Source organism: Ixodes scapularis, unplaced genomic scaffold, assembly GCF_016920785.2.
Source record: "Ixodes scapularis isolate PalLabHiFi unplaced genomic scaffold, ASM1692078v2 PGA_scaffold3__209_contigs__length_174095766, whole genome shotgun sequence".
NCBI lineage: Eukaryota > Metazoa > Arthropoda > Arachnida > Ixodida > Ixodidae > Ixodes > Ixodes scapularis.
The window spans coordinates 64742210-64766027 of NW_024609868.1; the positions used below are offsets into that span (position 1 = coordinate 64742210).

Here is a 23818-nt window from a genome sequence, read left to right on the forward strand (position 1 = left end):
TCTACACACAAATTCGGTTTCCCCGCAAGATTTAGTGGGAACATTGACGTCACCTTACCTCGCCACCAATTCAGTTTCTGGCTAAATTTAGTGGGAAAAATAACATCACATGACTTCTTGTTACGGCACCTACACACAAATCTGGTTTCCCCCCGCTGATTTAGCGGTAAAATCTGCGTCGCGTGGTCTCAACACTAAATTAGGTTCCTTGGTAAATTTAGCGAGAAAATCACGTCATATGACTTCGTGCCACGTGACCTATAAACGAATTCAATTTCCCCGCTAGAGTTAGCGATAAAATTGACTTCGCATGGCCTTCACCAATTTAGGTTCCTTGGTAAATTTAGCGGGAAAAATGACGTCACATGACCGTGCCACGTGACCTTTACGCAAATTTAGTTTGCCCTCTACATTTTGCGGGAAAATTGACGTCACGCGACCCTGCCACCAATTCAGTTTTCACGCTAAATTTAGCAGAGAAAACGATGTCATGATTTTATGTTACGTGATCTATACACAAACTCAATTTCCCCACTAAATTTAGCACAAAAATTTACGCGAAAATTGACGCCGAAATTTCTCCCGAACTGCGCTCTAATTTCGCATTACAGTTGAAGTTTAAACGTCTATGTTCTATGTTTTCAATTTTTTATCTGGGACATGGAGCGAAAAGCCGGTCTCAATAACATAGCTACTAGACCCTGTCCAAAGTCAGTGTCTAAGCAGCGTCGTTTTTCCTCACGCTTACTATTCGCTGTGGAACTGAGCCATCGGCTCAGTTCAGCTCAGTGCTATAAAGTTTTATCTATATCGTGAGCCTGCGGGTAATTGACACAGCCACTGGATTGAGTTCTGAGTAGCAACCGTAACCAGTATGAGACCTCATTGATCAAGGATTAGTTTCTTGCTTTTGCATGTTCACATCGCTACCTTTACATCGAGCTCTTTCATATCAAAGTGCACATGAGCCCCACTTCATCACAAGCAGTGAACGGCTGGTATTTCGTGATGTTAAATGATAAAATATAACAACGATGGGAACTTTGGTGGTTTCTGTGACGCACCCTAACCCATAGCGACTAACCCAAAGCGACTTCAATTTCTTACTGCTTGGGTGTTTCGACAGACAAAACTAACGATAAAGCGCTTAGCCTCGGAGAATCGAGGTATTTCAAATGACCACTGCTTCGACAACGGTTGCTTTTGACATGGTTATAAGAGAACGGGTCAACTTTTGTGAGTTAGCAATTGCAGACATTCTGCGGAAAAATGGCATCCTACGGGTGCTTGTTCCTCCCGTACCCCCCCCCCCCCCCCCCCCCCTCTTCCGCTTTCAGTGGGGCAGCCAAGTATGCGGCACAGATGATAAAGCAGAAGTTGAAGGTAACTTTCCATAATTTGGTGACTTTCCTTCGCAGATAGCCATGGAATGCTTTTGTCTTACAAAACGATGCCACATTAGGCGATGGGCTGTAGTCCTGCTGAACTTCATCGGTCTGTAAGCTAAAGTCTGTGCTGGGTTTTCTGTGGCCAGATTTTTTAACACCGGCGATTCTAAAGCAGCTTCATCACAACATGCGGAGCAACGTGTCCCAGCATTATATTCTTATTGATAGGCAACACCTACAGTATTATAAATTTGAAGCAAGTCGCGTTCGAAAATGCATGCACTGTAGTTGGTTGTGAGGGGATGTCGTGAATGAAGGTTGGCAAATCCAAACCTAAACCGGGACCCTTGGGTTCCCAAGGTGCTTTACACGGCACTATGCCGCTAGGATCGCTTGGTTTTAACAAGCGGTCTATTGGCAGAGCCCTCGAAATTCCCAGGCTGCCTTGCGCATGAGGCAAGAGTATGTGCACTCTTTTACGAAGCACTCTGTTAGAGGTTAGAGCCCCTGTGGAGGTTTTCCCTGTACGATTTTATTGAATGCAGTCAGATAAAACAGTTAAAACTAACTCCAATAGAGCTACTGCACTATAGCCTGTCGCAGGTTAGGAAGGCCGAACAAGCTCCACCCGCAATGCCCTCCACTTCATTTTAACAAAGCGAACGCTGCAGAGAGGAGGCGAGAATGGACTCCTCTCCAGCGTGTGCGCTGCTGAAGTGGAAAAAGTGGAGAGCTTCGGGGGAGGAGCAGGTGCTGCTTTTTTTAACCTGCAACAGACTATAATGGAGTCGCTCTGTTGGAGTAACTATAAAATATTTTAAACTAAAATTGATCTACAGATTGTGTGTTGTCACACAAGCTGATCGTCTGGACTCTGGAAGGTGCTGTCCTGCCAATCACTGGCGTCGCATTTTCCTGAAAAGTCGAAGAAGTATTCGCTTTTACTTATTTGTGTGACAATATGCGTTGCAATGGCTTTCTCCACTTGCTCAGATGTAAACAGTGCCTATTAATATAACTATGCATGCCAAAAAAAAAAAACACCACCTGAACAACTTTTTGGAGGAGAGGGCCGTGTTCGCGGCATCGGGCATGCTTAAAAGCCCAGAAATAAGGAGTTCTGTGGTTGGTGCGGTTCTCTATTTACATGCCTATTCAAGTGAATATCGTGCATTGAATTATTCAGCGGGCTTCAACGTTGGTTCATCATAACGGTTAAAGAATTCCTTTTTTTTTCAATAAAAGTAATTAAAGTAATCGGCAGTTAATATGCTAACGCAAATTTTTCTATTTTTGCGGTACGGACAATAAAAAAACGAAGCTGGTATACAAAGAAATTAAAAAGGAACCCTTTGAAGTGCGAGCTGACGTGTCGCTAAGAAACCTAGCTTTTCCAGGGCCCTAAAGAAGCTAAGTGTTAGCAAACACTGACCGCACTAGGTTTTATAATAAAATAGTAGCGATCCGAATAGCGCAAAGATAGATCACCGTATTTCACAAATCTTAGCATGTTAACACTACAGTTTCCTAGCCCGAGACCCTTTTGACAGCCCAAACCTGGTCTGCGAGAGACCTCAACAACGAAACAGATCAAAGACGAAAACGTTCCAGGTATGGAACCTAAATAATTTCGACGCGATTTTGTTCCTCAAATTAACTCGAAATGTAGGAAAACATGCATAGATGCTTGCGCGGGTCGGTACAATATTTAACATTTGGAACACATTATTTGTTTTTTTAACTCCAGCTGGTTTTTGGCAATTATATATTGCGGCAATCATATATTGCGGCAATCCCTCATTTCCACCAGAACAAAGATTAAATGAACGGGCTCACCTGTTAACATTGGGCTCTTTGTAAGAGGGTACCGAGAGTTTGCGAGGTCGCTCACTTCTTCTCGTAGGTGGTGGTGGGGGCTCGTCGGCCGTTGCTGCAAGACAGGATGGCAACGTCTCGCACACAACGGTTTCTAAGGGCTCATTTAGGCGCTCTCATTTGAGTGTGATCTGCTGAGCTGTAAGCACTTGTGACCGCTTATGACGAGAGTGACGAGAGGAGACACTGGTGCCATCTATTAGGTAACACTGGAACACTTTTAATTTGCGTACATCTGACCATTTTTAAATCCGATTGCTACCAGATTTAATGCGCCAGCGTGCTTAGGAAGCGCATCCTCTCGCTGTAAGCGGTACCAAGCGGTTATGCCGACAGATGTGTGAACCTGCGTAAGCCCGATAAGAGTGGTTGTTTCGTCGAAAAACCTTTTCACCAAAAAACCCATTGAGTGTTGGTTTTACCATGCACGTTTCGTGGACAAACGTGACGTGCTTATTAGCTGTGTCAATAAGACGGTTCCACGAAACGCCTTTTTTCTTTCCGGTGTCCGCCACTTTCGCCATTAGTTTACACGGAGACGCTAAGTTATTGGCGTCGTTCTTGGTGTTGGTGAGACGCTGAAGCGTGTCGAGCGGCTCTGGATTTTAGTTTACGCAGATTTGTTTGCTTTCCGAGCCGCCCGGGCGACATCTACCGCGGCCTTTTAGGCCGCCGACGGGTCGACTTCTCATTCCCCATCTTGTCTTAAACTTGAATAAAGACTGGTACGTATAAAAATCGAGTACCAGATGATGCTCCTTTCATCATTGACTACTCCGGAACGCAATCGCTCATAACGCCAAAAAAAAAAAAGATAACCTCGACCGATTTGGAAAACACTGCCTTTCCGCGCGTAGAAAGACATGCGGCTTAAGTGTATTAATATGGTACCCGACGAGATTTCGAGCCGGAAAGAGTTGTTCGTGTCACTAGCAGACGCAGTTGATACTTAACGCTTGCGTCCGCTCTATTTGTGACATAGTACAACATAAACACCCTACGGTACGCACCGGGTTTCTTGACCGGAGGATAAAATCATCTCTAATGCAATGCATCTTCTATTAGTGTCCTGAAGTTAATGCAAGATCTAACACGAAGAAGCTTCAGGAATGTCATGTGCCAGATTGGCAACCTCCTCCCAAGGGGCTCCAGAAACGCAAAATAGTATACTAATCATTTAGAGATAATCCTGACCACCGATTAGAAACCGTACCACACTCTAAGAAATCTGCAGCGTGTATACTTTTCCGCAAAGCACTTGGGAAAGTCAATCGCTGCTATCTGCGGAAGTAGCTATGCGAATGACAGCTTGCGATGTGTGCATGGCGAAACGTCATGCTGCACTGTCGCAGCGCAGGATGCTGTTTTTCATTTTTTACAGCGAAGCTGTTTATGGCTAGGGTTCCGTGGATGTTTCGTGTGCGTCAACAAAAACTCAGTCCCGAATTCGATGCAAAATTCCTTCATTCTATGCAAAAACTTACACGTCTCATCACTTGGATATGCATTTCCAGTACATGAGTTATCAATAGGCACCATTCTCAAGATCAGTATAAACTCGGGTAGATAATAAAGGTTTCTCAAAGATTTACCACTGCGCGACCCGCGTCGCTCTTGTCTATGCCCGCACCGCCCTCTCTTTGTCGTCGTTCCAAGCGCTTGCGTGTCTAGTTTCCTTTCCTTCCGCTCTCCCGGGGTGGCGGTCCCGTCGCGCGTGTCTACTTTCCTCCGGCCCCTCGGGGCGGGTCTGTGTCGTGTGCTAAACAGCTTCGCTGGTCATCCACCTTCACTAAATAAAATAACTCCTGATTTTTTTTTTTTTTTATGCTTAAACAGGTTTGCTTTTTAAGTGCTTTGCTGGAAATCAGTCACTCCAGGTTTCCAAGAGTGATTACCTGAGGAAACTAAGAGCAGTGTGCACCATACCTTCATCAGGCTTTTCTGCCGATTTCTCCTGGTCGGAGGTGGCTGCACGACTCTGCACCCAGAAGGGCGTTTTACTGCGCTCGCTCGTCCGGGAAGTTGAGACTCGTCCACTCCGCGAAGCTTCGGGGGCAGGCTCAGCTTTGTCAGTGAAGGGCTGTCCCGGTAAAACCGTTGTTTGTTTCGACGCCCCTGGGGTTTCATCGGCACGCGCGTTCTTCGACGTGAAGAATTTATATCGGGGGTTCTTGGTTGGAGTCTAAAAGGAAGTGTTCAAGAATAAATTGGAGCAAGAACCTCAACGGTAGTCAGCACTTTCAGTCTCAGATTGGAATGCATTGTACATCTACGTTTTGACGCGCATACCAGATGAAACTTTCATTTCGAGGAGGGAAACCAAAAGTTAATACAATGAAAGCGACGGGAGAATTAGAACGTCAGTTATGATAACACTCAACATCATGTTCTAGATGTAAGCAGGCAGCAATATAAAATATAAATAACAACATCCTTTTTCGTCAAAATACTGCATGGGAATTGGAATACCTTCTTGACATTACATGTGGCAAATCATCTTGATTTAATCTCTTCAAAGTAGCATAACCCAAGATCTATGAAGTTTTTTTTTTTTTTTTTTTTTTTTACATATTTACAATAACATGAGACTTGGTATTAGGACTGGATCACATATAGGTTGTGCTCACGTCATCGGCGGGTGTGTGAGCTAGTCTTTTCAGAAGACATGCTTATTCAAGACAGGCGCGGCTGTAAACAAAAGCACGTTCAGCACGTCCTGCGGTGTCTCAGTTTCCCACTTGTTTCTTTTCCACCTTGCCATTTATTTTAAATGGCAAGGATTTTTTTAATAGTGTTGCTCTAAACACGAACTGGCAGTGCACCACACAAAATGCTTCATAGCTGCTTGTTGGCACTAACGAAAAATAAAGCATTAAATACTCTTACTGTTATTACTATTACTATTATTATTGTTGTAGCATTTTATTCTGACAGTTTTTGCAGTATATAAAACAGCACTATAACATCATATATGTCCCATTCATTTTCTCACAGCACTGAGATAAGAAAATCGTAATCGAATCTCTATTCGAAGCTTGGGAAAATGAGTGGTGTTGAACTAATAAATAATTTAACAATTCACAGGCTGACAAACGTAATGATACTATATATACATACACACACATATACACACACACACACACACACACACACACACATATATACATACATACACACACATACATACATACATTAGGAAGAAAGGCGGGAGTGTTAATTGTGATGAACAGAAGCATGACTCAGCTAGGTATAAGCACTGGCAGAACTAAAAAAAAAACTTCATATTAACAGTACAGAAGCTTTTGGGTGCCCTGTCAAGCCTTGTAGTCACAATAAGGAAGATATATAGGTTCCCAAAAACCCAGTTTGAAAACCCGTGCTGCGGACCTTAGGTGTCTACACGGAAACGTCATACCACGAGTGTATGCTTGGGGACTTTCGGTGATGCTTGTCCGGATGGAGAACCCTTGGCTACGGCCACCACTCCAGGACTCGTCACTTCCTCTGGACTGCTCTGGTCCTCATAGCAGACAAAGGCAATGTCAGCCAGGGGGGTAGTGTTGGAGCTTGCAGGCGATTTCCAGACAGCCGGTTCTGAAAGATGAAGTCGAGTCATGTCAGCAAATCCTCGTGAAGCTCGTTGGCCAGTGTGCACAACTACCTTTGTGTCGTAGATTTTGACACCGTCATAAAGTTTAGAAAATAGCTCGTACATGTGGTATCATATAAAAAAAAAATTAACGCGAACCCGACAGTGAGTCTACCCAATCAACTTATAAATGAAAATTTAAAAAAAAAAAAACTCGGTTGGCAACCCTAGACAACATTAAGAATAACCGTCGAAACAGCGCGCGAAAAACGTACAAGGCGGCAGAAATTGATTGGACAAGTGCTGAGTTGCAACTGAGCTTTTCTTGAAGACAAAGAAAAAGCCAAAGAGAATATCACGAACCAAATAAAATAGAAAAATAGAAAACATCAAGACTCCTAGTACAAATTCTGCTGTATGTTTATAGAGCCTTGCTGCTAATGCGCCTTAACGGGTGAGTGTCTCTCGGCTGTAAATGAGCAATTAGCCAGTGCAGTACAACCGCTAATTTGGAGTCTAACTTGCACCACTCAGCAGTGATTACCCGAACGCGTACCGGTGCGAAACTCATCCAGATTGAAAAGGGCAGGGGGTGGGGATAGAACCCGGGAGGTTCAACAGCGCAAGTTTTCGTTCCACGCCCCGAGCTGAGACGCCTCAGCCCACTCGGCCACCAATCACCCCGATTCCACGCATACCTCATGATTCCCTACTTATCAATGAACTGCCTCATGCATATCAGTACAGGTATGATTGAAAGAGTTATTTCTGCCCGCTAATTTCATAACATTCTATACTGCGTTCCACCGTAAGTCACTGCAGAGTCGAAGGACAGAAGACACAAACGGAACCGCAGGCTAAAACTCACAAGGTCAAGGTGCATGCCCTGCGCTTGATTGATTTAGCCGGTGCACATGAAAAGTGCACTCTGAAAACCGACGAGCGCCGTGACGTTGCGTTGTTAGTGCTGCTTGCTTGAACTCAACGGCTTGTATAGTACCACGAAGCTCTTGCTTAAGTTCAAGTTAACAGCGGTGGAACTGCTGAGCCATTGTGCCATGAACGAAACACTGCTACATCTGGCGTAAAATTACAATTTTTGCTAAGGCTTGCGCTACACCTGCGCCAAGAAAAAGAAAATATTGGTCAACCCTAATATTCAGAGAAATAGATGGAAAGAAAAATGGTATAAATTTGAATTTCACAGCATCTCTACTCACCGTATAGTTTATTTCGTTTTAGGTCAAAGCACAGTCGAAGACACGAACACATAGAACCACAAACACACATACTAATAGCGCAAGCCACGGGACATTCGCTGCACTTGATTGGTTTAGCGGATGGAAGAACACGTACAAAGAGATGAAGGCCATGATGTCACGCTTTGATGCTGGGCATCAACCGCTCTGGCCGGTTCATGCGCTGGCTGGTTTATCGCAGACATTGTCTAAAGACGATGTCTAAAGAAAGCTTTGCAAAATAGTAGGATTGCCGATAGCGGCTATTATGATAAAACAGAACCAGGGGTTTGAACTCCTGATCAGATCACTCGATTACCATGTCTGCCACATGGCTTTGTTCCGGGACTGCGGCGTACCGTGGCACTTGCGCCGCTCCCGCCAACCTTCGCCGCCTCTCACCAGCGCGCGCGCGTCGCGCTTCACATTTAAATATTCTAAGCTTAAATGGTAAAACAAAATGGCTAGGTGGCGTAAGCTACCGCCCGATCCAAAGGGCTCAGCCGTATTCATCCATCCATCCATCCAACCGCTTGGCACCGGAGTGTTAGGAGCAGCGGCTTACCTGGGAGAGCGCCTGGCTTACCGCGATATAGTCACGGTAGTTCCCGTGCAATTGTCGATCGAAAGAGTAGCGAACTTTGACGTAATTCTGGTTCCTACGCCCTTAAAGAGCCGCGTCACCTTTAAAGCGCAAGTGTAGGCTTTTATAATATTTTTCGGTGTTTTTGTTAGTTTATGATATTAGAATCATAAGTTTGGTAGGTGCATTAATTAAACTTACGGGGCGCATTTTTATTGACAGACGCGTTAGCGGATATGCTGGTTCTTGCTGGAATTTAGCAGAAATTATGTTTACAGGTTAAACGAACTACCGAGTGTAAAATGGGGTGGAGAAAAATAATTCATCCCAATGAATGTTGCGCTATGATTCACTTTCCAACCATTTTTTTAAATACCCATTGTAAATAAAACATGTTCTGATTAGATCTCTATTTAAGAAGACGGTTCGTCTAAGCCCGATATATTCTTATCAGAAACGGTAATAAGTAATATGCTCAAGTATCAAATACTAACCCGTGATCACTATTATAAATGAACTCGTTTACAGATGCAATCACTTTTTTATTCCCAAATGATGTGCTAACAGATGTTAGTGGCTGCTCAAAACCAATATTCTGCCTGCTACTGAACCTGCTACAAAAGGTCAAATGCCGCTTCCATCACTGAATTAAGTATGGAAATTATCTTAAAAGTTTTACCTTTATTCTTATAATGACCCAGCTATATTATGTTTTCGTCGTCACGACGACTATAACAATCCCAGAATTCAAAGGCCCCCCCCCCCCCCTCCCGGGCGTGTTGATCTAAAAAAACATAATCTGATGTTATTTTATTGATTACCGCCCAGTTTGGTCAATTTGCACTTTGCCAATGGTCAACACGGTTTGGTAGCCAATACCCATTACGGCTGAAACGTGCTTACGCTTGTGTTTCACATCGCAAACACGCTTATCCTGCCCCTTTTCGCCGAGTCCGGATCACAGTTTTTTGCGCCGAGTTGCGGGAGGTTGATTCATGACTCAGCATATAATTTTAGATTATAAGAGGCCCTGTGATGTTTGCAGTTCTTCGGCAGATGGTTTTGTTACATGCTGCTTGATGGTCCTTACCTGGCAGCTGCGATGTCTGAGGGCTGAAGGCGAAGTGGACATCAGAACCGGCAGCAGAGGATGGAGACGCCGGAAGGCTCGCACTAAGAGTTTCGGATAACCTCCGATGTCTCTCTGAAACGCGCGATAGGGACGGACACTTTTGAGTCCCACTGACGACGCAGGTTGCCGTGGCAGTGAAGGAGTCTTCTCTACAACATCCACTCTTAATCGGTGTCCAAACAGGATACTTCAGAACGCGTGAGGGGTGTCCAAACAGGACACTTCAGAACGCGGGAAGGGCTGTCGAAACAAAACACTTCAAGAACGCGTGAAATCACACTTCGCCATATAAAGTGCAACTTTCCGCTTCCGTCCGTTTTTTTTTTTTTTTGGGTGGGGGGGGGGGGGGGGGGGGGAAGGGGGGGGGGGGGGGTTCGTTAAAGTTCGCTTGTATTGCTCACGAAGGCCTAGAGCATGCTTATCACGTGGATCCGGACAGCCACTCACACGCTCTGCTGGCTGTCAGTCAAACGCTGAAGGCCTCCGCTGTTATTCAAGTCTAATCCCTAAAACGGGAAAGGGAAGAATACGAGGGCGCGGTAGAAACAGATGAACAGGCACCGACATCACAGAAAAGCAGAGGAGATGAAGAAGAGAGCGATTATGTTTGCCGGGTGAACGTCCAAACAGAAGACGGACGGCCGGACCTCAACTTTTAACTTCATTTGGTGGAGAAGTGTCGCTTCACGCGTTCCGAAGTGTCCTGTTTAGGCACCCCTTGGGGCGATACTTCTCCGCCATATGAAGTGAAAGTGGAAGTTCGGCTGTCCATCTTCTGTGTGGACATGCGCCAGCCAAACATCACGGCTTTTGCTTTCCTCCTCGCCTCCTTTGCTTTTCTTGACGTCGGTGCTCGTCAGACCGGACATCACACGCTACCTGCCAATGGCGTGCCTGTTTCGTGTCCATGTGTTCTGCCACGACCTTGTATTTTAGGGGCAGTGACAAAGCCCACAACGACGATTGCTTTGCTTCCTTTTCCGACTACATCGCCAACTCACACATACTTTCGTATCCTTCCCTTTCCTGTTTTCGGGACCTGAAGAGCAGCGGGGGGTCTTGGACGATTGACTGACAGTCAGCAGGGCGTGTAATGTCCACCCACGTGATGAGTATTCCCTGTAGTCGGTGACAGGTTAAGAGTGAAGTGGAAACTCCTACCACCTCTCTTCACTTCACTGGAGAGGAGGCGACCTCCTCTCCTGCGTTCGCTCTGCCTAAAGGGAGGGAGGTGGCAGGAGCTTCCACTACACTCTTAACCTTGGCGGAAGGAAGCTGCTCCCAGCCCCCCCCCCCCCCCCCCCCCCCCCTCCAAAAAAAAAAAAAAGCGGACGGAAGCGGTGTGTTTCGCTTTATGTGACGGAGGGTGTCGCTTCACGCGTTCTTGACGTGTCCTGTTTGAACAGCCTTTCAGGCACCCCTGAAATGTCCCGTTTGGACAGACCTTTACGGTATGGTACATGCCTTTTCAGGGCCTGACTACCCCTACAGTTTTTAACAGCCGTTCATAGAGTTGATAATAATCTGATTCTTAATGTGTGTTTTTTTTTCCGCTTTAGAGAAGTGCTTCTGGCCAGATGATTTTGGCTCCCATGTCCACCATAACGCTGCACTGCCAAGACAAGTCCGCCATAATTGCCCCCTCTATCACATATCCTGCATTTTGTCCCATCATTCTTGGAAAACAAATGAGATTAAAAGAAATAATAAAGCTATTTGTTTGTTCAAACTGAATGTTGAATCACACCCTTACCCCCCACCGACATTCATCTTTAACTTGTTGAAAGCAGTCAGTGTACATTTAAAATATAGTCGTTAGGCTGTGCAAAGCCTGAACACTTGATCAGGTGCGCCTGAAAGTCGACACGCTCTCAACATTTCCCCCGAACTCGTCTTAGGCGAGAAAGAATTCAGTCTTTTCAAGGCTCTGTAAACTTCAGCGATACACGAGGACGATAGCGATAAGAAGGATTAGTATGAGGAGGTTTTCTTCAGCCTGGGAATTCGCTCTGAAAGGTTCGTGATGAGTAGTGCTTATTCGAGTGGGTCCATCTGTTGGTGCAATAGCACCGAGAAGACAAGGCATTACGTCCCATCGTTAGCAGTTCTCCAACCCGCCTCAAGCGGCGAACACGCTTAAGCTGGGCGAGAGCACGCCACGCAAAGCGGCAGACGCGTCTATATTGGCGGCGTCGCGTGCTAGCGTCGCGCTCGTAAGACGTTGCAAGACACGCTGGCGGCGACGTTGACGGGGGTTAGGCGGCGCTACTTGTATCCACTAGTCATGACATTTGGGAGAAAAGGCCTGGTCTTCCACGTGGTATGCAGAGACCAAGTCGTCTGCCTTTTGCGCAGATGTTGCACTGATGCCAGAATGATGCCGAGCACCGATTGGCTTTGGTTGAAAAAATAGTGGGTCGACCTCAATGCTCGATGCCTTTAGGTTTACCCACTATGTTTTTCAATCAGCCAATAGGAGCTCGACGTTCTGACACCATCGCAACCTCTGTGCAAAAAGCAGTCGAACTTGCGCTCAGCATTTGTTTGATTTACGTGCAACTCCTAAGGTAGGCAGAACGGGGAGGGGCAACTGTACAGCGCTGTTCTCACCCAGACGTTCGTAAAGCAGAAAGCTCGATCCCTCGGTGCACGGCGACGTGCTCAGGCGCATGTCCCCCTGGCCTGGAGCCAGCGAAGCCTGCTCGTCGGACCGCCCTGGACTCGGAACGTGTAGGAACGACTGGCAGTCGTCGTTGCTCGGAGTTTCTGTAATGCGTACGACCCAACAATGTTAATGTTGATAACTCTAAAACGGCCTGCAGAACTTAAAAATCGGCTTTTCCTTCCCAGCGTTTGACCACATCGATGTTTGTGGAGGGCGATTCAGACGAGCCAAATGTACTATGAGCCGGGAAGGAAAAGCGCGGCACATTCTACGGGAGCTTTACAACAACCTCACATGTTTCAATCTAACACAGTTCCTTGTTCGAACAACAGTCGCTTCTCGATGTTGCTCTCCGCAAGACGAGCCCGTTTCTTTTCGTCAGCACTTCGTTGGTAAGGGTAAAAAACAAACTTTCCACCAAAGCACTCGAAGTCACTGCCGTGTTGTACTCCAGGAAAAGGCTGTGCAATCCCTCGAAGCTGTTCATCTGCGACAGCGGGTGGTCGACTGGCACCAGCAGGTTCCGAGACAGTTCGTCCTGTGCTTCGGACTGAAGGGTTCGTTGTCCGATTGAGAAGTTGTCTGGTGTTGAGGAGACGGCAATATCTGCCCTGGCTGTGGAGGTCGCCGAAGCTAGCTCCGTCTTGAGGTAGTTAGACGCCTGGTCACATATGGAACCATCTTCGACTTTAGATTTCTGTGCGTATGAGGATTCGCGGCAGTAAAGAAAGTACCGAGTTCGAGACGTCCCTCTTTCTGTGTATTTTCCTTCGACTAAGTTTTTTATTTGTACCGCTGTTTTGGGCATTAAAAACAGGATCAATATCCACCAGCTCGCCTGCACCCCAATGTTACAGAGTGAGGACCCCACAAAATAAATACTAGAATAAGTAACAAAAAAGTTATCGAGATCCTGCTCTTCGTGAAGATATTTTTCTATTTTCTAAAGATTCCTCCTTAGGAATAAAAAACAATTACCCACTGGACAAAGAAAAAGAAGGAACGCAGTTTTTCTTTTTTTGTTTTAGTAAAAATGTAACGAGTTCCCGTTCCACTTAGGCAGAATGAAACGACTGCGTTCCTCCCCTTAAAAAGAGCGCCTTCCTGGAACGTGGTTCTTTGAAACGCCGTCCCGTACAACACTGACGCGAACGAAGACACCATAAAAAACTAGTGAAAAGTGCGTTGAAAGGCGGGTTCTCTCGTGATAGTATTTATTGTTCATCGTAAACCAACTTTACTATTCATAGTCCCGTTTCACGGCTGTGTAACTTTGTTCAAATTTATTTGCGCAATCTTGTATATCGTGCTTCGAGTCTTGTATCATTGTCATCATCAGGTCTACCGTTCTCATTATTCTTCCGCCCCGTCTGAATGCGCCAAAGTTCTTACGCACTTTGGATTTAAGTCCGGCGGGTTTTCTGGGCCTAAATCAAAGTACTAATCGAACCACGATGAGTTCCGACGTGGTGTTGAATGCAAATTGCTTAAAGTTCTAGGAGTTTCCGTTTTCACAGTTCATACTTGAAACAATTTGCGTGTTTTTTTTTTGTTTTTTTTTTGTTTTTTTGGTGCAACAATGTTGAAGGTAGTCAAATTTCTAAGCGGTAGCCTGGAATTCGTCACTTTTCTATACTTCGTTTCAGCTGAAATTCAGACGCAGCCGATGCTATCTACGATCTTTTCGAATTAAAATGGAACACCCGGTATACCTTAAAGACCGACGACCAGTTCGCGCTTTCCACTTTTCCCTCGCTTCCTCCTCTTCCCCTTCTACCCTGTCCACCGCTGCCTGTTTCCTCCTCCCCCATGGTGAAGAGGATCTTCTGCCTTGCAGAATCTCGAGTCTGGTCGTCGGCCTTTAAGCATCAAGTCAAATAAAGAAAAATACTGTTTAGATTCAGCTTTCAGCCTTCTAGACCTTGGAATTCACATTCCTTGCGACGCTCGTGGGGGCGACTGAACTCAAGCGAGGGAGCACGCGCAGTGCAACCAGCGCAACCCTGCCCAAGCACCGCCCTGAGCAACCGAGAGTGAAGTAGTTCGGGATTAGTTCGGGAATGTGGAATGACCTCGGTCTCTACACACCCAGGATCTCGGGCAGCAGCAGCTTGTCCTCGTTCTGTGCCGGTAGGTTCTGTTGGCCGGGAGAGAAGGACTCCTGCTCTCCGGTGTGGTCTTCCTCAATCACAGTCAGATCTGCAGTGAGGCGACTGCCAGGGGGGTGCAAGGACTTCCGTCTGCAGGACAAGCACGCATCGCGCGTGTAATTTGTCTCCACAAGTTGCCTTTTTTTTTTTTTTTTACGGGGACGTTGTTTATTTTTAGCTTTCCGGATAAGGAGACCTAGAAAAAGACATGTTGGCTCGGTTGGTTACACGGCGCCTTCTCCGCAATAAGCCTCCGTCAGATTGCGGGCACCTCGGCCGGGATTCGAACCCGCCACATGGGGATCCGTAGGCTGGCGCTCTCGCCTCGGAGCCACCGAGGCGGCGCCCTTAGAGTGTCTCATCTCCTTTTTTGACTCATTTTAAAACTATGCTGGCCCTTAAAGGTGCCTTGAGCAGGTTTCTGAGATCACCTAAAAAGGTGATAACTCACCTTGCTGGTTCTTAGCATCCTAGAAATGCCTATATCGTGACGATACGCGGCCGATTTTAACATTAAAAAGAAATAAAAGATCGCCAAACACCGACTTCATCTCCGGCGATGGGTGGAACATGTTCCGAAACCAGGACCACTGTCAGTAAATAGCAACGGAAGGATCTTCGCGCCTCTGACCGGTGGAACCGAGGAGTGATATCTCGTTGCCCATACAGCCCGGACTACGACTCAACCATAGCCTCCTCTATACTTCCAAAGCCTGGCAGATCGCCATGAGAAGCGGCCACCGAAATTTAAAAGGTAGAGCGGCAGACAACGGATGAGAGGAAAGCCACGTGACGGGCGCCCCGCTGCGGCGAGACGCTGAAACACACTTCTCCCGAGCGATGGAATGTCCGCTCGTGCTCCTCGCGCTCCCGTTCCTTTTCTCGTCGGGTTTCAAAACCATGTTTCAGGTCCTCGCCGCTGCAAAAAGCTGTGCGCTCACGTCCAGGTTCCCCGAGAAGTGTTCTGTGCTACCAGACTCTCGCGTTCCAAATCTGCGACCGGGCACATGGCTCCGCCGTCGAACTGCCAGGCTTTGAGTATAGACACTTTCCACAAGCGCGCCGCCATCTTGAATTGTCACTTCCAGTATGAGCGAAAACATTGTTTTGCCGTAGTTACGCCAATTGAAGACATTTAGGAGATAAGCGTAACCGTCACTCATTCTCGTTTTGTATCCTCTCTATTTGTTTACTAGTTACAGGTTAAAGCGTTTTATTATTTTTTCGTCGCCCATACCGGATACGCCTATTATGTGGCTGTCCCTGTCACTGGCAAGTATAGACCGTTCCATTAGGGTCATAGAAGAGAGGGTAAAAAGAGAAAAAAAAAATGCCCTCCCCCTCTCACCCGCATCTCGTCTGCTCCGCCGAGTGGGCTGTAGCTAGCATTCGGCTGGCGTACAAACTCTGTTTAAAATCGCGTCATTTTGGAAATTTCAAGCGCAGATGCGCATATTTTGGTATGCCAGTTATCGTGTAATACTATGCTAGATAAAAAGACTAACAGGGTCCAATTGCGCTGTTACCTGCGTGCAAATAAAAAAAAAAAAAGGAAAAACTGTCAGATTGGCCGATCTCTCCGGCGAAAAATAAATCCGGTTGCTCTATATTTTTTACTATACAAAGTTCGTACTGGTGTAGGCCTTTAGCGACCATGAGTGGAAATCTGAAATAATAACTAAAAACGTGCTCTCCTGCCGCAATACACGCAGTAGTTGGGGGTACTGCCGGCCGACTCAACTGCTATTTAAGTAAGGGAAAGAAGATATGTTAGTTGATCATTTACCGAAATAGAACAACAGAGAGCTATAGGCTGATTTTGGAGTAGCCATAACTATTCTAAGAACGCGAACCACTTTACAACGGCAGCCACGAGCGAGAGTTCGATGTTCCGTACAGCCCGCCGATACAGCCCAAAGATGGAGAATGGCAACCTCCCGGTTTGTCGTCTGCTAGCGGAGTCGGGCGCGTGCCCTCTCTCTCGTTTTACCCCGCCGAACCCGCTGAATTTCCCGGATGTATGGAGAGGGCGCTGCTGTCGAACAAAATGGTGCCGCCCAGAGAGCGCTAAATGGAATGAACCCAGCGGTCGCGCTCTCGCGCGCTGACGACCGGACTGCGCTCCCGCGAAAGACAAAAAAAAAAATAGTTTCCCATTTTTATGACTATTATTGCTGTATTATGTTCCCTCTCCGCGAAAAATTAACATTTTTCGACCACTCTTTGCTTTTATAATCTACAAAAGTATACACATTTTGTAATAAGAGTGTTTGCAATCTCAACGAAATGTTGCGTTTTCATCGGTCACATGCCGTCCTGGCTGCCGGAACGTCGTTCCTCCCAACGCAGGAGATGATTTCGATCTTTGATTGTTTGTTTAAAATGGAAATCGGCCAAGCATCGTTATGATTTGTGGATTTCAAGGATGCTTAGCTTAGAGCCCGCAGAGTGAACTATCGCGATATTTAGGCGATCTCAAAAACCTCCTGAGGGCACCTTTAAGCACTAGGTCTATTCAATGTCTCGTTCATGTGCCTCTCGTTGAAAACAATGGCTCAGGCTCTGCAACTTTCACGAGTTGAGGTAAAGCCCTGAAACAAGAAAAGGTCACATTCGATGTGGAGTATTAACTCTTTGCCTGGGGGTATATGTTCTGTTTGTTGAACGACATTTCATTCCCTGTGATGCAGCGCATGCTGTCTAAATCAGTACTGAGAGTAAGATGTTCTTGATGTCGAGATAATCGCAATACAGCTTACAATAAAGCACCTCGGATTCGGTGTTGTGCACCGTTTATACCGTGAGAGTTGCGCAGTTCTTCAAAGGGGCCAAAGGCTCAAAAAGGCCACAAAGCCAATGACTGTTTAGAATGTTCAGAAAAGCCAGAAGGGGCTCATCTGGTGCAACCGAGACAGAGGTCGAAACTAGGTTGTGCAATATGCCGCCCGGTACGAAAGTCTGCTGATGACCTGAGAGTGGCGGCCGACGTTTCGCAAATCTCTTAGCGAAACGTTGCCGCCACGACCTTTAAGAAACTTTTTATTGCTTCATACTAGCGGCTACGATCTTTGTGTAGATTTTATTATTGCGAAGGAAGATAACAAAATGGCATCGTTCGTCATTTTTCAAACGATCATCTTGAATCTTTTCCTTGTCCTGCAATGGCAAAATTGAGCCAATGCGGTGCAATGAATGGATATATCTCTACTGTTGATCTATCCATTCATCTACTTGACAGTTTGTATTCTTTTCGTTTGCGCCTAAGAGTATCTACCGTTCGCAAAACTAGATCAGCAGAAAGGGGCCCGGAACTCTGCCTTCTGCATCATTTCTTTTTAGAAAGTAAAGCACCCGCTGCCATATGTTTCCTATACAGATTCAAGCACCGTTTCTCAGGCCGCTTATTTCGCATCTTACCCTGAACTTACCTCGGTGGCGGCGCCTCCTGGAAGACATCTCCGCAATCAGGGGCCAGGCTGACGTCATGGCCGTACATGAGGATGTTATGGATAGACAGAATCGCTCGCCCGTGGACTCGGGTGATCTCTTGCATGTGACTCAAGCTGTCCTCCAGCCATACTTTCAGCTGAAACAGGCACACGCACAACGACGCTCGACAACTGGTGGCTGTAGGATTGATGGTTACAACCCAAAGGCACCCATAAACCAAAGAATCGGTTAAAATCGGAAAACGCCCCATCGCCCAGTGAATATTTGGAGTGGAAGTCAATAAGTCGTCAACCTTAATGTGAATTGAAATATGAAGGGCCAGTTCATCTAACATAGAAAAGCTCGAAACGAATTTATTTAATTTTTTACGATTTTACGATTTCCCATTCTCTAAGGAGCAGAGATGTTACACGGCCCCACAGACACTGCGCTCACCCACATGACGGCAAAAAAGCAACAGCGGGGAACACACACACACACGCACACGCACACACCATAGTTTTTTTTTAGGAGCGCAGCTTTTAGGCACCCGTTTCCGTGTTTTGCGGCGTCGTCGTAACTGCGCTAAATTTAGCGGCAAAATTGACGTCACGTGACCTCACACTACTTCAATTCCCCGCTAAATTTAACGGAAAAATTTGTTTCTCCGCTAGATTTAGCGGGAATATTGACGTCACGTGACGTCCACACCAATTTAATTCCCCGCTAAAGTTAGCGGGGAATCGAACTGGTATTGAGGTTACACGACGTCATTTTCCCCGCTAAATTTAGCAGGGAGACTGAATTGGAGGAAGAGGGAGAGGAGAGAATGGAGGACAGGAGGGTACGGAGAAGTAGGAGGGGCATACTCTCCCCTCCGTACCCTCCCCTCCTCAAGAGCTGCGCTCTAATTTCGCATTAGGGAGATTTGAAAACGTCTCCTTTTTTAGAGCGCGGCTCTTAGGCGCCCGTTTCCGCATTTCGCGGCGTCGCCGTCGGCGTAACCGCCCCGCTAAATTTAGCGGGAAATTGAATTGTTGAGGTCACGTGACGTCAATTTTCCCGGTAAATCTAACGGAGAAACTGAATGTGTTTATGGGTAACGTGACACAAAGTCATGTGACGTCATTTTCCCCGCTAAATTTAGCGGAGAATCTGAATTGATGTTGAGGACACGTGACGTCAATTTCCCCGCTAAAGTTAGCGGAGAAACTTAACCCGCTAAATTTAGCCGGGAAATTTGTTGCTAAATTTAGCAGGGGTAATTTTCCCGCTAAATTTAGCGAAGAAATTTTCCCTCTAAACATAGCGGGAAAATTTTCCCGCTTTATATTTTGCAGAGAAATATTACCCGCTAAGTTTAGCGGATTAAGAAGCAAGAGGGGAGGGTACGCAGCGGCATATCCTCCCCTCCGTGTACCTCCTCCCTCTTCCTCCGCTAGAGCTGCGCTTTTATTTCGCATTACAGAGATTTGTACACGTCTTTTATTTTTTTAAGCCAGATTAAAAGCAAAATTATTCTCGGGTGAAATACCGAACGTACGCCCGATATAACATTTCTCGGCAAACAACGCATATGCCAGATACATTGTCCCAAGTTTGTATCTTCTGTCCCTGACGCTAACATTTGTACCCCATCGTAAATGCTACGATTATACGTCATCCTAATGGATGCAACACACTGGCATCGTAACGGTGTGCATTTAATTAAAGTTAAAGCTCAATGTTAACGATCACACTGCTTAGGTTAAAACATCCCTCGCTTTATCACATCGCCATGAAACAAGTGTGTCGAAGATTCGCTCTCATTTCTGACTGACGCCGTGAAAGGCACAACATAACTAGGGGCTCGAGAAAAAATAATATAGTATGCAGGGTTTCATTACACTTTGTGGACATCAGAATGGTGCGTTTTCAAAGAACGCAGAGTGAAAATAAACTGAGTATACCTGTGGAAGTAAGAGACGCTCGATCTTTCCTTGGCGTACTGCTGCAGTCTTGAGCCTGCTATTCTGGTTTTTGGCTTCAGCGAGGACAAAGGCCAGCACCTTGTTCTGCTCGATCACAGTTCGCAACCGCTTCTTCAGCTTGGCTGGGGAGACGTAAAAAAAAAGACAAAAAAAAACATAAAAACCACACACACACAAAAAAAATTTTTTTTGACAAGCAAGAAAAAAAAAACGAAGGATGTATGCATTTATAGATTAACACGCGTCCCTGACGTCACGCAGCAGCGGTGGCGCTGTCGACGGCACTGCGCATGCGCAGACGCTTCAGTTCACTCGAATTCGGTTTCTGTGCATGCGCAGTGCCCACACCTGGTGTGGGCAAACGCGGGCTTGTTTGTAAACAGCGTGTCGGTCTATAGTCTGTTGCAGGATAAAAAAACCAGAACAAGCATAAATACTTAACGAGCGCATTGGTAACGTCAGCAACAACAAGAACAAACACACAACAAACAAAAACACAAACAAGCACTTTTTTTCTGTAGTGGATATTCGAGAGAACATCTACTTCTTGGAAGAAGCCTTATTTGCAGCATGTCTTCTTAGCAGAAACCTTTTCGCCGTCTTGGGCCTTTTGGGGGCTCTTGAGTGCGGCGGCCTTCTCTGCCTTTGGATTTTTTGGGCTTGGACGACTTGGGCTTCGCTGACTTGGCCCTCTTAAAGGGATACCTCAACGAAATTTGAAATATACCCGTCGTGTTCAAAAATAGGTTGAATATGATCCACAAATCCGTAAATTACAATCGCACGTCTGTATTTTGAGCCTGGTGGCTGTATTTTTCGTTATAAACGGCCCACTCTAGCAAGCGCTCGGAGAAGGCCCAGCGGAGAGCACGTGACATCCAATGCAATAGTGACGCGTAGTTTGTCTCGGGACGAGCAAAGCTAAGGCGAGGCTGACGTCGAGAGGATGGCCTAGTCGTTCCAGCCACCGAAGCGGCTGCTTTTGTACAAATTTTGACTGACTGGTTAATCTCCTATAATCGTAAAGAGCGGCAATAGCGACTTCTGGGACACACAAAAGGAATTCTCGGGAAGAGGGGCATTAATCATGCCCACGCGCTGGGGTTGGCAAAAAACGCGTGCTGAGCTCCAGGCATTGTTATTGGAGTTCGGCTATTTCCATCACCGCAGTGGTTGAACACGAGCCCCTGCCCGAGTGCCCGCCGGGGCATTGATTGTTACGAGCTGAAGTCGAGTGCTCACGCCGTTCTCGTGTTCAATCTATGAGCTGGCGCTCGACTGTCGTCAGGCGGGTAATGTCGATCTAACAATTACTGAGGGAAATAGTCCCTTTTCATCATCACAATTTCACCGCGACAAAGAAGCTTCTGAATCAGTGGTGGTCTGTATAAGTCTAGTCGGGCCAGACTAGAAACAGTACGCCTCTGCAAAGTCATGAACATTCTAACCCGATATCTCTTTATGACCCCTTTAAAGAAGTTTCAACACTTTTTACGAAGTGAAGGTGGCCCCTGCATGTAGTACAGCCGACGAAATGCGAGTTAGTAAAAAAAAAAAAAGTTGCTTGAGTAAAGAAACTGCCACATGGAGTGATGAGTTCGCAGCCTTGCGTAAAGGTCCATACGCACATTCGCGTTTGAACGCGTTTGAGTGCGTTGCGGAGTCCTTGCGGCCAGGCGCGGTCGCTTGCGGAGCGACGCGCGCCTTCCCGCAACGCTCGGTATCGCGACGCAAGCGAGTAGAGACTCGCTCAACTTTCCGAAGCGTTGTGGTGCGTTCGGGTGCGTTCGACCAATCAGGAGCCGAAAGAGGAGAGGGGGTGACGTGTTCGCTCGCCCCACCCTGCCGACCCGACGAGACGTATCCAGTTCGCCGGTCGCAGTGCTTGCTTTTTTTGTTTTGGGGAGCGGTGGGGACTGAATTTTCCAAGGCTGCGATGGTTCAAGCTTGACAAAACGTCGGGGAAGCCGGCCAGATTGTCCCAAGATCGAACACTTCGACGCTGTCGCCGTGCGCCGCCATGTTGCCTTGGATTTCGCTTACTATTGATGAGCCACTAGCGACGATAGCGCGTTCTTACTGGCCCTTGACTGCGGTTGACTGCGTGTCAATGCACCTGTGCGTACAAGTTTAGCGCAAGCGGTCTTCGCAACGCAACGCGTCCGCTTGCCGCTACGGAACGCACCGCGCTCAAACGCGAATGTGCGTATGGGCCTTTAGTCGCGACGGTGTGTCCACGCTTTCATAGATAACGGCAACCAACATTTAAGCTAGGGGAGCACATTTTGTGTAAAGAGCACGCTCTCTTCCAGTTTATACTGCTGCTACGCAAAATTTTAATTTGCAAACATCCACTGTCAAGCCAGTCGTCACAGAAGAAAGAAAAAAAAAAGTGGCATTGCAGTTACGAATCTTAGGATGCGCGAAAAGCACTTTCTAGTACTTCGTTTCAGCATAAATAATAGCGCGAATAGAAGACATACAAACAAGGGCACAGATACTAAAGCGCAAGGTCACACGCGCACACTGCCTCAAACCTAACGCTGAACCGCTGCTGTCCATCGGTAGGTGGAACGGCCTATAGGGGGTATTCGCGCGACGTCATTTTGTTGGGAGTTGTTCGCAGCGCATGCTCAGAACGATGCTCGAGAACAACTTTTTCTGGCATAACAAAAAAAAGCGAACACCGCGCGATCACAGCGTTGATCGGTGCTCAAGGTCTACGTGCGCACGGGTATACCCACAGCTTTGACTTCGCTGCCTGCAAGGAAAGCACCAGGGGTGCTATGTTGCGCTTTTTGAACTCCCAGGAGACTTGGAAAAGGGAAGTGACGTCAACGACTAGGGCAAACGCATATTGGATGTTGACAGAAGAAAACGAAATCAACACCCAATCTGCGCTTGCTGTGTCGTTGACGTCACTTCCCTCTCCCTAGTCTCCTGGGAGTCCAAAAAGCGCAACATAGCACCCCTGGATGCATGTTGAACGTCTATTCCACACAATCATGATCGTTGTTTTTGAAAGACGATAAATAGGAGCTAGTTCTGAGCATGCACTGTGAACAACGCCCAACAATATGGCGAGTATTAGCTTGCGACCATAGCTGTGAGCTCGGCTGCTGAGCGCGTGCTGACGGCGGGCTCCCACAGTTCTTTTGCTACGTGCATCCCGCACCATCAAGACTGCCGGTCTTAGCAGCCTCGTTCTGAGCATGTGGTCTACATTTCGCCCTCGAATATGGCGTCCAGGGAATACCCTCTACAGACGTCTCGACCCATAATATAAAATAAAGTGTTCATGTTCTATCTGGAAAGGGGGTCCTATTTCGACAGATACTAAGCAAAAAAAGCATCCTGAGCTGATGTTACCGCTCAAGAAACGCGCATTTGGCGAGACGCTTCCCATGTAACGTTAATTAACACGCCATTCTTTAAGAATTCGACAAAATAGGTACTTACTCAGAATAAATGACTGCGAGAGATAAGAACTGCCGTGACTCTTGTTGAACACTGCCTTTTTCGTGTTCAAAACCGCCCGACCTTTCCTTTGGGTCACCTAGAAATTCCGTAAATGAGAAACAAAAATGCAGGTCGCTATTGAAGGAACTCCGTGTTTTTATACCAACAAAAGTTACCTTTTGTAGTGGCATCTTTGAATGCTCCACTGACGTGGCGACCTGCTGAAAGAGAATGGGCGAACACTGCAGGCCAAGAGTGCCTGCTGGGTTATAGCGATCGTGTTCGAAAGCACGTGATATGGCCAAGCCGGTGAAGCGTTGCGAAGTCACAAAACGAAAGA

General features: G+C 46.7%; 1 protein-coding gene and 2 long non-coding RNA genes across 4 annotated transcripts; all 3 read right to left on the bottom strand.

Moving 5' to 3' along the window:
• Positions 1 to 2130: 2130 nt before the first annotated feature.
• Positions 2131 to 6764, bottom strand: LOC120847821. 2 transcript variants are annotated; one of them, XR_005717466.3, is made up of 4 exons: positions 6679 to 6764; positions 5190 to 5445; positions 3225 to 3318; positions 2131 to 2303 (listed from the first exon to the last, which is right to left on the bottom strand). It is a non-coding gene; the product is annotated as an uncharacterized LOC120847821 (long non-coding RNA). The 2 variants fall into 2 exon arrangements; XR_005717467.3 differs by having other exon boundaries at positions 5159 to 5445.
• A 15-nt stretch (positions 6765 to 6779) lies between these two features.
• Positions 6780 to 12473, bottom strand: LOC120847822. The gene is made up of 3 exons (XR_005717468.1): positions 12416 to 12473; positions 9764 to 9877; positions 6780 to 6857 (listed from the first exon to the last, which is right to left on the bottom strand). It is a non-coding gene; the product is annotated as an uncharacterized LOC120847822 (long non-coding RNA).
• A 5360-nt stretch (positions 12474 to 17833) lies between these two features.
• On the bottom strand, positions 17834 to 23693 carry LOC120847819. The gene is made up of 4 exons (XM_040219700.1): positions 23655 to 23693; positions 23479 to 23575; positions 19999 to 20141; positions 17834 to 18206 (listed from the first exon to the last, which is right to left on the bottom strand). The coding sequence occupies exons 1-4, from the start codon at positions 23667 to 23669 to the stop codon at positions 18045 to 18047; spliced, it is 417 nt and encodes a 138-aa protein (XP_040075634.1). The 5' UTR covers positions 23670 to 23693; the 3' UTR covers positions 17834 to 18044.
• Positions 23694 to 23818: the final 125 nt, after the last annotated feature.

Excerpts from the sequence above, each read along its gene's own strand:
- LOC120847819 (XM_040219700.1), bottom strand. Across the intron at positions 20,142-23,478 it reads CTCGCAGTCATTTATTCTGA|CCAAGCTGAAGAAGCGGTTG; the intron begins GTAAGTACCTAT and ends ACGTCTCCCCAG. Across the intron at positions 18,207-19,998 it reads AGCGTCTCTTACTTCCACAG|CTGAAAGTATGGCTGGAGGA; the intron begins GTATACTCAGTT and ends TGCCTGTTTCAG.